General features: G+C 49.6%; 1 protein-coding gene across 1 annotated transcript; it reads left to right on the top strand.

Annotated features, from left to right (window-relative positions):
• The first annotated feature begins 5,811 nt into the window (after window positions 1-5,811).
• On the top strand, window positions 5,812-7,949 carry LOC143685839 (uncharacterized). The gene is made up of 3 exons (XM_077162997.1): window positions 5,812-6,177; window positions 7,159-7,257; window positions 7,396-7,949. The coding sequence occupies exons 1-3, from the start codon at window positions 5,896-5,898 to the stop codon at window positions 7,474-7,476; spliced, it is 462 nt and encodes a 153-aa protein (XP_077019112.1). The 5' UTR covers window positions 5,812-5,895; the 3' UTR covers window positions 7,477-7,949.
• Window positions 7,950-13,709: the final 5,760 nt, after the last annotated feature.

Here is a 13,709-nt window from a genome sequence, read left to right as displayed (position 1 = left end):
TGCTCATGATTGGATATATTATTTCTATTTCTAATTTGAGCTCTTAAAAATAATTTTAATTTGAATATCTGAAACGCACAGAGAGAATCAGATCATAAAACGGATTCCTCGATATTCTATTAGGCACAGATGCAATAGCCCTGGGTACTGCCTGCCTCTCCTGGGGTGGAGGGAGCAGCCTTCAGAGGCGGGAGTCGGACTCCCTGCTCTGCCCTGACTTTAAGTCCCCACTGCCCAGGCCCCGCAGTGTTAAGGGTTAGCCTCCAGAGCGTCCAAACGGAATCGTCCTTTCTCTGCAAGACACAAATGGAAATCCATTCTTTTTCGATGGGAGGAGCAACAACATGGCCACAGCCTGCCTTCAAAGAGTTTTCCACCCTGGGGACGGGGTCATCCTGACACTTCAGACCAGGTGATTGAGACCCTCCCCACTGCTGAGCCGGAGTGAAAACAGTGGGTGAGGCAGCGTCAGGGGCTTCTTCAGCCCCTTTCACTACTTCTCTCCAGCACATGGCACAGAGACACACTCCATCAACACCCGCATGGAGGATACTCAGATAAGGAAAACCTGCTGACACAGCCAGACATACAGCAGCACACGAATACCTTCTCCGGAAACACACAGCCACACACAGGTGCACAGAGGTGCACTCAGGATCACACAAGCTCACACAAGTGCACACAGGCTCACAGAGATGCATACAGCTGCTCACAGGAACACACAGGTGCACAAAAGTGCATGCAGGCTCCCACAGGTGTACACAGGCGCACACAGTTACACACAGGCTCACACAAGTGCAAATAGATGCACATAGGCTCATACAGATGCACACAGGTGCACTCAGGAGCACACAGGCTCACACAGACACAGAAAGGCACAGAGACAGGCACAGGCACACACAGGTGACAGTTACATACAGCCTCACACAGGTGCACACAAATGCATGCTTCCACAGGTGTACAAATGTTTACACAGCTGCACACAGGCTCATCATGTTCACACAAGTGCAAACAGGCACACATAGGCTCATACAGGCTCACACAAGTGCAAAAAGGTGCACACAGGCACACACAGACTTACACACGTGCACGCATACAAACAAAGCCTCACAAAGGTGCACACATGCACACACAGGCTCTCACGGGTGCACAAAGATGCACACAGGCTCACACAGGTACACACAGGTGCACACAGCTCACACAAGTGCACACAGGTACACAGTACTTGAAGCCTGAGGGTGCCCGTGCTTGCACACAGGCCTGCCATCAGGCACTGCGCTGCACCCCTGCAGCACGCAGGCCCTCTTTGTAAATGAGAAAAAGAGATGAGACTCCTGTTTCTCTGTGGTCTAAAGAGTCCCTTAGTGCCCCAGGAAGGGTGTTTCCATTTCCCATTTCCAGGGCCTTCCTGAAATGAAGTCATCACAATGTCCTCTCCACCCCTCCAGTCCTTGGAGCATGCTCTACCCCCCACCCCGCCAAGAGAGGTTCTAGAGCTTTCGTAACAAGACGCCCTAGTGAATGTTTCTTCTCCTGGAAGCTGGTTAATAATTCAAGAGAAATTCTGTTTTAATTAGTCCATTTAGAATGTCAGCAGCAGCAGCGCCCCGTCATCCTGCTGGGAAACTGCAGGTACCGAGTCTTTGATGGCCTGGATCTGCCTGTCACCTGCAGGGATGTCACAGAGAAACCCCAGAACCACACCAAAACACAGGGCTGTGTGGGGCAGGAGATCCCAGGGCTTAGGAAGCCCTGGGGCCCCGATCCCCTTCCCCGTTCCCCCCCTTTCTGACCCTTCCCTTTTCTGAGGCTCACAGGGCACCCCCACCCTCACCCCCACCTCCCCTCCCATGCGCTCACCCTGCCGGGGTCCCTCCACTGACGCACCAACGTGCCACCCCGTTCAGGCTGTCCCGCCCCGGTGTGCTCTGAGCCTGGCTCTCCGTGTGCTCTGTGAAGGGACAGGGCGGAAGGCGCAGGTGGGGGCCACCCTGAAAAGAGTGGTGAAGACACAGAGGGTGCCGAGACCCGAGGAGAGGACCCGCCTGCGGCCAGGGGCCACATGTGCCAGGTAGAAGGTCAGGTCCAGGGGCAGGTGGCACAGTGCCAAGTGGTGAGGTCCACAGCAGGGAGACAAGGGCCGTAGAGCTAAGGAAAATGTACAACTGGAGTTCAAGGGGCTTCTGGAAAAGCCGGGGAGGGGGCTGCAAGGTGAGGGGAAGGTGCTGGGGGAGGAGCCGCAGGTGGGAGCCAGATGACAGCGAGGGTCCCGGGTGGGGAGACAGAGACTGCACAGCCCAGGAGTCCTCCCTGCTCCAGGGGCCCAGCAAGCAGTCAACAGATGGACAGATGGACGGATGGATGGACAATTGAGTGGCAAAGAAGGGGGGACCCTCCACCTCCAGGATCGGGGAGAAAGGAGAGGATGGAGGGCACACCGTGAAATAAGGGGGGGCCCAGGCAGCATGGCGCAGGTCTCCCCGAGGAGGGGACCCGGGGCAATGCTGGGGGCATCAGGTGACGGGGCATCAGGTGGGACAAGCCGGGAACGGCCAGCTGCGTTGGGGCAAGTTAAAATGCAGAGTGAGGGAAGCAGCTCAGTTTCAAGAAATGCTTTGGCATCGCTCGGCCTAAAAGCAGTAGGAGAGGAAGCAGCGGTGGGTGTGGAGGGCGCGTGTACATGCGTGCATGCGTGTGTCTAAGTGTGTGAGTGTCGGGGGGGCAGGAGAACAGAATCGAGGATCTTAGGGGAAAGTCTCCAATATTTGGTATTTTGCCACATATACCTTATTTCTTCCTATACGATTTGAGAGTACAGTGTAAACACCATGACAACTTGCCTGTACATGTATCAGCATGAATCTTCAGATTATAAGGTCAATTTCTTATAAAATCAAAATACCATGAGCAGACCTAAGAAAATTAACAATGATTCCATACTGCCGTCTCATACTCAGTTGGTACGCAAATGTTTTGGTTTTTCCAAGTAGGTCTTTCATAACAACTTAATTTCCAGCTGGTGTCCATTCTAGGCTCATGAATTTCACTTGATCGTTATGACTCTTTGATCTTCTTTAGTCTATAATAATATTCCCCGTGTTATTTTTGTAATTGGGTGAAATTCACACAACATAAAATTAGTCTAAAGGGTACGATTCAGTGGCATTTAATACCTTCGCAGTGTTGTGCAATAATATGACGTTTTTAAATAAATTTTGCAACTTATGGGTTTTCTTTCATTATAAAAATAACATATGCTCACGGTAAAAATAAAATAAACATATCCAAGCAATGCTAAGAGCTGGGTATTTCACCTTGAAATCGAGTCAGAATAGCAGCCCCGGAGCCCCCCAGGTCACCCCCCCCCCCCCAACCAGGCAGCTCCCCAGGCAGCACATCAGCCCTCCTTCCTTCTCTCAGGAAAGCTCTTTTCTTTGCGGCATTTCCTGCATGCTCCGGGTGAAATGAGAGTGAGAAGGTCAGGCTCACTCAGTGGGAATAGTATGTCCTGGAAAGCCCTGTGCAGAGCTGACCCAGGAATGCGGGGTTCAGGGAGGCTTCCAGGTACACCCCGTCCCCTGTGCCCTCTGCTTATCACATCATCCTAATGTGCACAGGTGAGCGCCCTAGTCATGGGGACTTGAGTATCGCCATAAGGCAGAGCTGGGTGGGAGGCCCATCCACCCTGCTGGGGTCAGAGCTGAGGGGCCCGGGCTGCCACCTTAACCCCCACAACCCCAGCCTGCCCCGCACTCCACCCCAGGAGCCAAGAAAACATTCGCAGCTGTGAGCGCTCAGTATGCACTGGTCGTTGCGCCCCTCCCCCGCAGCAGAGCTGAGTGTGACGCGTCCTGCACAGTGAGTTCACAGGATGGCCTCGTGTGTATGAAATCCTTACGGGGCACTAGTGAGCACCTCCCAACAGCAGGGGCAATGCCCCAAGGGTCGCCTGTCCCCAGTTTAGCAGATGCAATTGTGGCTGGGGAAAGTTAAACCCCTGGATACAAAATCTGTATCCAGGGCCACGGTGGCTCAGCATCTCGCCTGCCATGCTGGAGACCCGGGTTCGTTTCCCAGTACTGCCCATGCAAAAAAATAAAATGCAATAAAATCTATATCTAGGAAGTGGCAGAATGTCATATGAACCCGGGTTTTTCCGACTGTGATGACTTCTAATCCATACTGCTGGCACGGCGGGAAGACTGCCTCAGCCAGCCCCATTCTACACCTTGGAAGGCCCACCCTGCTGGGGGTCGGGGACCCTCATCATACCTGTTCCCCTGGAGCAAATGCCCCAGGAACGGCAACCCTCAGCAGGAGGGGAAAGGTGGTCTGTGATGCAGCGTCCCAGGGTGGGCTGGTAGAATAGTTCCTGCTGGAGCAGCAGGAGAGCGCAGGATGGATTTGAGCAAGCTGGCTTTCTAAGCTACACCAGAACTTCACTCTTCACTCTCTGCTTTTAGTTTCTTCTGTGGACAGGAGCCTGCCCTCTACCTCACCAAATCACATCTCAACCCCACAAAGTTAGACACTACAGAGAGACCATATCCAAGAGGGAGTCTTAGCCTCTGGGATGAGAAGAGGCAGGGATGTGAGGTCAGTATCCCTTATCTACGACCCCCCCACCTTTTTCACCGATGGATACTGGATTTTGTTAAGGGATGGAGCAGGTTCCAGGTAACCACCTCTCGCAGCAGCTAAGAGGATGCATGAAACTTTTCTGCACCTGAATCCTCCTTGCTGTGGAGTGCTCCAAGGGGAGGTTTCTAAGACATTGTCCTGGCCAAGCAGCCAGGCTGGCCAGGCCACCTGCTCCCCTGCTCCCCTGCCCTCCACCCTCCTTGGAAACACGGCCCACCTGCTGAGGTTGGTGAGGACCTTTGCTACATCCTGCCATTTTTCTGCACTGGGGGGCAGCTCAGCGCTCGGCCCCAGGCTAGGGCACGAGATGGTGAGAAGGCCTCTCTGTTCAGAGTGGGACTCACCTCTCCCAGATCCAGCCCAGGGGCCAGGGCCCTTCAGGGGAACCCCGCTCGCCCTCTCCCACAAGAGGAAGCAGCAGCAGTGGCTGAGCTGCTGGCCTCTCCATCTCTCTAACAGTATGGGCTGAGCAATTACAGCAAGCTGAGATATTATTAAAAGGGAAAATCTATATTCAGGAAAATTACAGCAAACTGAGAACGAGGGAGGAGGAAACAGTATCAGTGCTCTGAGACTCACGCCTTGCAGCCTCAGATGTTTGCTAGTGGCCTCAGGGCATCCGGGGGAGGAGGGGGGCCCTGTGGGTGGGCGGCCACCATGGCATGGCTGCAGGGCTGGAACTGTCATCCCGGAGAAAGAGGAGAATCTGTGTCAGGGCACAGTCTACCAGGAAAAAGGAGCACAAAAGCGATGCATTTGAAAACGGAAGCCCCCAAACATACATTATTCAAAACTGTGGGATTGTTTAACACGAGTCAGAAAAGGAGAGCAGACTTCACCTTTGTCGAAATGTGAAGGACTCGGGAGAGAAAGGGCATTTGTTTCATTTCCTGGGGCTGCCTTAACTGATCACAAACGGGGGGTGGGGGGTAGGGGGAGCTTGAAACGACAGGACAGGAACGTGTTCGCGACAGGACAGGAACGTGTTCGCGGTGTGGGCAGGTCGGTGCCTGGGGGCTCTGGGACACCTGTGCAGGCTCTCCTGGCTCCTGGGGACTCCCTGGACCTCCCTCCCCTCGCAATTGCGTCACTGCAGGCTCCGCCTCCATCCTCCCCTGGCCTTCTCCGTGGGTCTGTCTCTCGAATCTCCTCCCTGTTTTCTTGGAAGGGCACCCGCCATGGGTCCAGGGGCCAGCCTCATCCAGGACCAGCTCATCTCGAGATCCTCAGCTTAATTCCATCCACAAAGACCCTATGGCCAAAGAAGGTCACAGCTCACAGGCACCAGGGTCAGGACAGGGGCTTCCCTACGTGGCCACTACAGAAGGGACCCGGCTCACCCCAAGTGGAAAACAGGGACATTTGTCTACACTCCGGCATGGGACGCTCATGCCGCGTGCAGGGCCAGCCCTCCGAATGCGAGAGGTGACAGGTGCTGCCACAGCTGCAGGGCTGGACACTCATCCCCCTGGATGCAGGAGAGGCCAAAATGACCCCTGGAGTCGGCCAAAGCTTCCCACACATTCCCGGCAGAAGGTAAAGGGGAACACAGAGTCCACAGCAGCCGGGGGACACAGTGCCCCGAGTGCCTCCCATAGCGGACCCTCCTTGGCAGCAGGGACAGCACAGCAGTACCCGTGACAGCCGGTGACGGTCCCTCCTTGCTTCCCAGCGTCTGGTTCTCCAGATTCTTCTTAGCAACTGCAGCAGTGCTAAATGGTGTACAGGTTTAAAAAAAAAAAAGATACGCCCTATTCTACCGCACTTTCTAGCAATTCTAGTGCCAAGGAAAAAAAGAAGACCCTTAGTTAAAAATGAAATCATGTATTTGTTTCAGCTGTTGCTTCCCAGGCTTCCTGCCTGCGCTTTCTCTCGGGGTCAAGGGCGACAAGGACTAAACGAAACTCTTTTATCAAGCTTATAGGTTGTTATGTTTTTAGGCAAAACCACTTTCAAAAGAGTTACATCTGGAAAGGTTTTCAATTTCCCACAAATTGAGTTCTCAGTGCCTTTCAAGGAGGAAATGAGAGATAAGGCAATCTGTGGACGCGGGGATTTAACAGGGACATCGGAGCACGGCAGAGCCAACGACAGGCGCTGCCACCGCAGAGAGTGAAGTCGGGGTGGGGGGCCCAGAATAATGCAGTAGGACCTTAATTTGAGGGGCCAGGTCGCAGTTTAAATTGCATTTGAACGTGCTGTGTCAGTTCTGGCTCTCTTCCATCCCAGGTCCTTGGGGATAGAAGCGCGTGAGAGGCAAAAAGGAGGCGCCCTTCACGGCTGCCAGCTCCAAGCAGGCAAAAATTGCAGGCAGGGCCAGGGGCCCTCTGTAGTGGGGGAGAGGATGCAGGCCTGGGCTCTGCCCCCGGGGGTGCAGGGCTCGGGGATTCTCCCAACAAGGCAGGGGATTCCTGCACAGCCCCTGCCTGGAAGGGGCCCCACCCCCTGGAACCTGTGGTTTTGTAAGCAATGCAGTTCTGGAGGATTGCAAGTTTGTGTCCAAACCCTCATTTTCAGATGCAGAAATTTGGTCCTAGAGAGTGTGACTGTCTACAGACACCCACCTGGGACCAGAACCCGGTTCCTCTGTTGCCATCCTTCCTCGGCCTCCATGAGGTGAGTGACAACCGCCCGTGGTGCCGGGGCCACTGGAGGCTTGGTCGGGTTTCCTTTGATACAGGACCCACTATATCCTCTCGTAAGAAAGCTCCCTTGCGTTACCTGGGCCCACAGGGGCTTATTCTGGGCGTGCAGATCTACGCTAGCCAGTTTATAGCCAAGCTTTGCGGACACTCCAACAGACTGGATTATCTGATTGTGGGAGACACGCCTTAGTTGACCTCAGATGTGATCAGCTGCAGATGTAATCAACTGACCGATGATTTAATATAGCAGCCTTCCGGCTTATCAACCAGCCATGAGATCTCCTTGCAGCAATGGTCAGGACAGTGCTTACCTGACCAGACAATGGGCATCATCACTTGGCCAAACTGAGCAGAACTGAACCATCACATACCCCTACCCCTAATTTACAGTAGATGCTTGATGTTTGCTGGGTCTATCCCAATAAGTAAGGTATGCCGTTTTCATAGTTTTTCATAGTTGGGATGATTTTAGTTTGACCTGATTGCACTCTCTCGCCTGTCTCTCCTTAAAACAAACAATAAATGTTCAGTAATGTAATTAGCCAAACTCGTAAGTATAGGCTGAAGCTATGGGGATATTATACCAAACACCTACTGTGTGAGCCCAATCCTGACGTGCAAAACATTTTATGTGGTCTACAGTCTGCATTAAAAGTGAAATGTCGTGAGATTATGGACTCAATATGGGCTTTTTTTTCTTTTTTTACAAACACTCTATAACCACCCAACACACATTTACACCCCAGTTCCCCCATCCCCTGGCAGCCTCTAATGTACTTTCTGTCTCTGAGAATTTGCTTTTCCTAGTAACTCTTATAAGTGACATAAAATTTTGCTTATGTGTCTTGCTTATTTCCTTGAGCATAACATTTTCAAGCTTCTTCCATGTTTCTGCACGTTTCAGAAATGCATTCTTTTATGGCCGAATAATATTCCATTGCATGCATGCGACATGTTGTGTTTATCCCCTCGTCTGTCGATAGACACTTGCAGTTGGTGTGTTTTTGCACAATCCAATCCCCATGGACATTTGATAGCCCCCGAGAGTGCAGCTTTCAAGGAGAAAAACCCAAATGGGCTCCAAGAGAGACACACCCCATGCATGCAGTTGGGGGGGCCAGGGAAGCAAATGAAGGGACCGGACACAGGAAAGCAGGTTCACAGAAGTTCCCACCTGGCTTCTGGTACAGAAATCAGTATCAGCCGTTGGTTGGTGGGTGCCTCAGGAATCCAGGCCCCTCGGCTAAAGGGGGCTGCTCCAGAAAAGGGGAGGATTTCCTCCCTTCTCAAAGTTTACCGAAAACACTGCCTGTGTCATGACGCAGGCCCCCTTACAGCGCTGTCCTGTAGGGGATGCTGGTCCCCTCTTGCAGACGCCGCTGATGGGCTGGTGTGGATGGTATTAGTTTCTGTGATACCATCTGTTAGACGTGAGCACGAACTCAGCGGCTTTGCCCAGCACATGTGTAATCCTAACCTCCAGAGGTCAGAAGGCTGAAGCGGTTCTCACTAGGATACAATCAAGGTGCCAGCAAGGCTGCGTAACTGCTGAGCCTTCCAGGGAGAACAGTTTGCAGCCTGCAGAGGCGGCTGCCTTTCCAGGCTCTGGTGCCCTCCCCACATTCAGGGCCGGTGGAGCGGCGTCTTCCAGGCTCTCCTCTGCCCTCTGCTCCCGCCACCACGCTCTTTCCCTGACTCTGGTGTCTCCCTCCGCTAAGGGCCCTTGTGACTCCACTGGGCCCACCCGATGATGCCCCATCTCAAAATCCTGAACCTAATCATCCGCAAAGTCTCTTTTGCCTCGTAAGGTCACGTATTCACTAGTTCTAAGGATTCGGATGTGGACATCTTTTTTTGGGGGGTAGGGGTGGGGGGAGAGTGATTCTGTCGGCCACACCCAGCAAACCATTAAGGGCTAAATCATATGGAGGCAGCGCCTGGGTGTTCTATGATTTTACTCAAACGCCTTAGAAATCCTGGGAGCCAGTGAAGTCTCACCACCTCCTAAGAACAGTGATTCTCAGCAGGGAGCAATCTTGCTCTGCAAGAAACATGGAGCGATGTCTGGGGACAATTTTTCTTGTTGTAACTGGGGGTGGGGGGTGAGGGAGGGGGATGTCACTGGCATCTGGGGGTGGAAGCCAGGGCTGCCGCTGCCCACCCCACAGTGCCCAGGCCAGGGCCCCAAAGCAAGGCGAGCTGGCCCTACACGTTGATGGCTCCGTGTGCTGGGCCCGGGAAAGCCCGCTCTGGATCCGAGAAGAGAGGGGCAAGTTTGAGAGCAAAAGAGGGAAACAGGCTGAAGGACAGCGCTGCAGCGACACACCCTCCAGTGCGTGAAAACCGGACCCAGGGCAGCACAAGCCCACGGCTTCCAGCGGTGAGAGGCGGGCCCCCTACCCTGAAGCCGTAATGAAATGAACCTCTCCATGACTCCACTCCCTCTTCCCACCTTCTCCGGCAGCCACAAATGACCCGGGCACTTCAATCCCCCACATGGCACGGCCCCCCCACCTGTGACTGCTGGTTTATTTGCCCAGTGCAGGTACTTGAAGGTGCGTTACTGCCTCGAAATATTTTTAATCTCATTTTTCTTTGCATGAAATGAATTTCACTCGGCAGCCCCTTGAGGTCGTTTTTCATGTCTTCCCTCGTGGTGACTCTGGTAAGGAGGGCAAGGAGACCTTTCTTCAATGCGCTCTGTCACCGCCCCACCCCCCACCCCCATTTTCCAGCATAACCGTTAATCCTCGAAGCTTGACTGGGTTTAAATTGGCTTTGCTGTAGATGCCTTGAGATTTCCAATAACACAGAAAGACAAGAGGTAAAAAGAAAAAAATCTGCACAGAACAGCAACATTTTGGACACAGACAGGAAGAGGTTGAGTCAGCAAACGTAGGCGCCCGCAGGCCCAGTTTACCTGCCTAACACCTAAACCACACCTTTAACTTCAGGTGCTCTCAGGAAATTGAAACAATTCACTCCCTTCTAAATGCTTCCCAAGTCATTCTAACCCACTGTCCTCATCTGATAATATTAACCCCAAACTCCACCGGACCTCCGGGGTAACAAGGTCTCAGGTCCAGCCGCAGTATACTCCTGCCCAGGGAGAGCTTCCCTGAGTGCCTCTGATGGGCTTCAACACCGCAAGTCACAGCTGACTCTCAACCCCCCCAAGCTACTCTTGCTTTGATCAGGATGGATGCGTGTTTCCAGTCCTAGGTCCAAAATGACTAAAGAAAGAAAAACAAGCCTGAAGACTTAAGGCCAGCGGGGACGAATATCTTGAAAACAAGTCATGTCTGCATTTATAAATATCTAATGGCCCAGCATGAATTCCATCAATACAGATTCAGCTTTCATTCACTCCCCACTGTGCTCTGTGATCTTCTCTTGGCACCCTAAATTCCATTTCCCACAAACATTCTAATAAAAATGACAGATGAGTATTTGTGTAGAACAGTCTATCAGTGGCAGCCATGAAAGTATCTAACACCTCTTGCTTAAAAAAAATTCATGCACCATCCACTCATTGTAGGTGTACAAGTTACCTACACCGACCACCCAATAGTAAGAAAAGCCAAATTAAAACGGGCCCTTCTTCTTTGGTTGTAAGTGTATAGTCTAATGACTTAGTAAATTTCTAGTTGTGTAGGTATCACCACAATCCATTTTTTTTTTTTTTTTTTTTTAAGGAAAGACAGAGAGAAGGAAGGAAGGATAGAAGGAAGGAAGGAAGGAAGAAAGGGAAACATTTTTAAACATTTTCTTGTTTTATTGTATTCTGTTTCTCCGTTTTTGTTACATGGGCTGGGGCCGGGAATCGAACCGAGGTCCTCCGGCATAGCAGGCAAGCACTTTGCCCGCTGAGCCACTGCGGCCCGCCCACACAATCCATTTTTATAACATTTCCATCATCCCCAAAATTTCTCTTGTACCTTTTTGGCTTACTCCATGCTCCCATCCCAGGCAACTACTAACCTGCTTTATGCCTCTGTGAATTTGTCCTTTCTGTACACATCATACAAACGGGATCATGCAATCATAAATACGCCATCTTGTGCATCTTGCTACATCTTGCATGATGTAGCATGTAGCAGTTTATTTTTTTTATTGCTGAGTCATTTTCCATTGTATACATACACCACATTTTATTTATCCATTTACCTTTTAATGACATGTAGATTGTTTCCAGTTTTTCACTACCGTGCATTCTGTATTGGACATTTAGGTACACGTCTTTGTGAGGGTCGTTTCTAGTAGTGAAATTGCTATGTTGCATGCTAAGTGTATATTTAACATTTGAGAAACTGCCCAACTCCTTTCCACAGTGGCTGTACCATTTCTCATTCCTACTAGCTATACATGAAAGTTCCAATTTCTCCATCTGCTCATCAACGCTTGTTGTCATCTGTCTTTTATTCTAGTAATTTTCGTGGCTAAGTAGTGGCATCTCATGGTTTTAATTTGCATTTCCTTCATGAACAATCCTTTGGTACGATTCTCAGCCATGTATCTTCTAAGGTGAAATAAAATCTTCTGCCCATTTTAACTTGGGTTTTCTTATTATTGAGTGGTATTATTAATGAGTATGTGTTCTAGTTTGCTAGCTGCATCACACCTGAGACAGAATGGCTTTTTTTTTCCCCCATGGGCAGCCACCGGGAATCGAACCCCAGATTGGCATTTTTTTTTTTTTTGATTCTATAAGCTTCTTTTATTATGGAAGCAGAGTAAGGATGCAGGTATAATTCTTAGAAGAAGGTGAAAACTTACAAAAATTGCATTTTATGTCAACATAATATTGATAAGAAAGCTTTCCATTAATATCATAACATAAACATATAGTCATCTATTTGTTATTGCCAACTCAAATTCTTACATAACCAAATGTTTTAAAAATAACCCAGGTAAGTAATTTTAGGCTATTTAAAGTTAGAGTTGACTGGCTTTGCAGACTACTTGAAACTATCCCAGCATCTGCTAGTCACAGATAACAAAAATCTCTGCAGTGTAAGTCCTCAAACCACACTGGTCATTTAGACTACTCTGGTTCAGAGCCTCCCAGTTGTATTTTTTTTTTTATTAATTAACGGAAAAAAAGAAATTAACCCAACATTTAGAAATCATACCATTCTACATATGCAATCAGTAATTCTTAACATCATCACATTGATGCATGATCATCGTTTCTTAGTACATTTGCATCGGTTTAGAAGAACTAGCAACACAACAGAAAAAGATATAGAATGTTAATATAGAGAAAAAAATAAAAGTAATAATAACAGTAAAAAAAAAAACCTATAGCTCAGATGCAGCTTCATTCAGTGCTTTAACATGATTACTTTACAATTAGGTATTATTGTGCTGTCCATTTTTGAGTTTTTGTATCTAGTCCTGTTGCACAGTCTGTATCCCTTCAGCTCCAATTACCCATTATCTTACCCTGTTTCTAACTCCTGCTGGACTCTGTTACTAATGACATATTCCAAGTTTATTCTCGAATGTCGGTTCACATCAGTGGGACCGTACAGTATTTGTCCTTTAGTTTTTGGCTAGACTCACTCAGCATAATGTTCTCTAGGTCCATCCATGTTATTACATGCTTCATAAGTTTATCCTGTCTTAAAGCTGCATAATATTCCATTGTATGTATATATCACAGTTTGTTTAGCCACTCTTCTGTTGATGGACATTTTGGCTGTTTCCATCTCTTTGCAATTGTAAATAACGCTGCTATAAACATTGGTGTGCAAATATCCGTTTGTGTCTTTGCCCTTAAGTCCTTTGAGTAGATACCCAGCAATGGTATTGCTGGGTCGTATAGCAATTCTATATTCAGCCCAGATTGGCTTTTAATAAAAGGGGATTTATTTCGTTAGTTTTGCAGAGGAAAGGCAGCTAACTTTCAACTGAGGTTCTTTCTTACGTGGGAAGGCACAGGATGGTCTCTGCTGGCCTTCTCTCCAGGCCACTGGGTTCCAACAACTTTCCCCGGGGTGATTTCTTTCTGCATCTCCAAAGGCCTGGGCTGAGCTGAGAGTGCTGAGTGCTAAGTGCTGTGAGGTATGCTGAGTTGCTTGGGCTGTGCTATGTTAAGCTCTCTCATTTAAGCACCAGCCAATTAAGTCAAACATCATTCATTGCAGCAGGCACACCTCCTAGCCGACTGCAGATGTAATCAGCCACAGATGAGGTTCACATGCCATTGGCTCATGTCCACAGGAACAGAACTAGGTACCTTCACCGGGCCAAGCTGACAACTGAATCTACCACAATATGTATATCCCGGATACAAATTTTTTAGATATGTAATTTCTGTCTGTGCCTTGTCTTTTCATTTTCCGAGTGTTGTCTCTTGAAGTACAAGATTTTAATTTCAATGAGGTCCAGTTTATCAATTTTTCCTTTAACGGATAATGC

The sequence above is a fragment of the Tamandua tetradactyla genome, chromosome 6 (genome assembly GCF_023851605.1).
Source record: "Tamandua tetradactyla isolate mTamTet1 chromosome 6, mTamTet1.pri, whole genome shotgun sequence".
NCBI classification, from domain to species: Eukaryota; Metazoa; Chordata; class Mammalia; order Pilosa; family Myrmecophagidae; genus Tamandua; species Tamandua tetradactyla.
The sequence above is the reverse complement of the archived record's forward strand: the minus strand, read 5'-3'. Positions and strand labels throughout refer to the sequence as shown.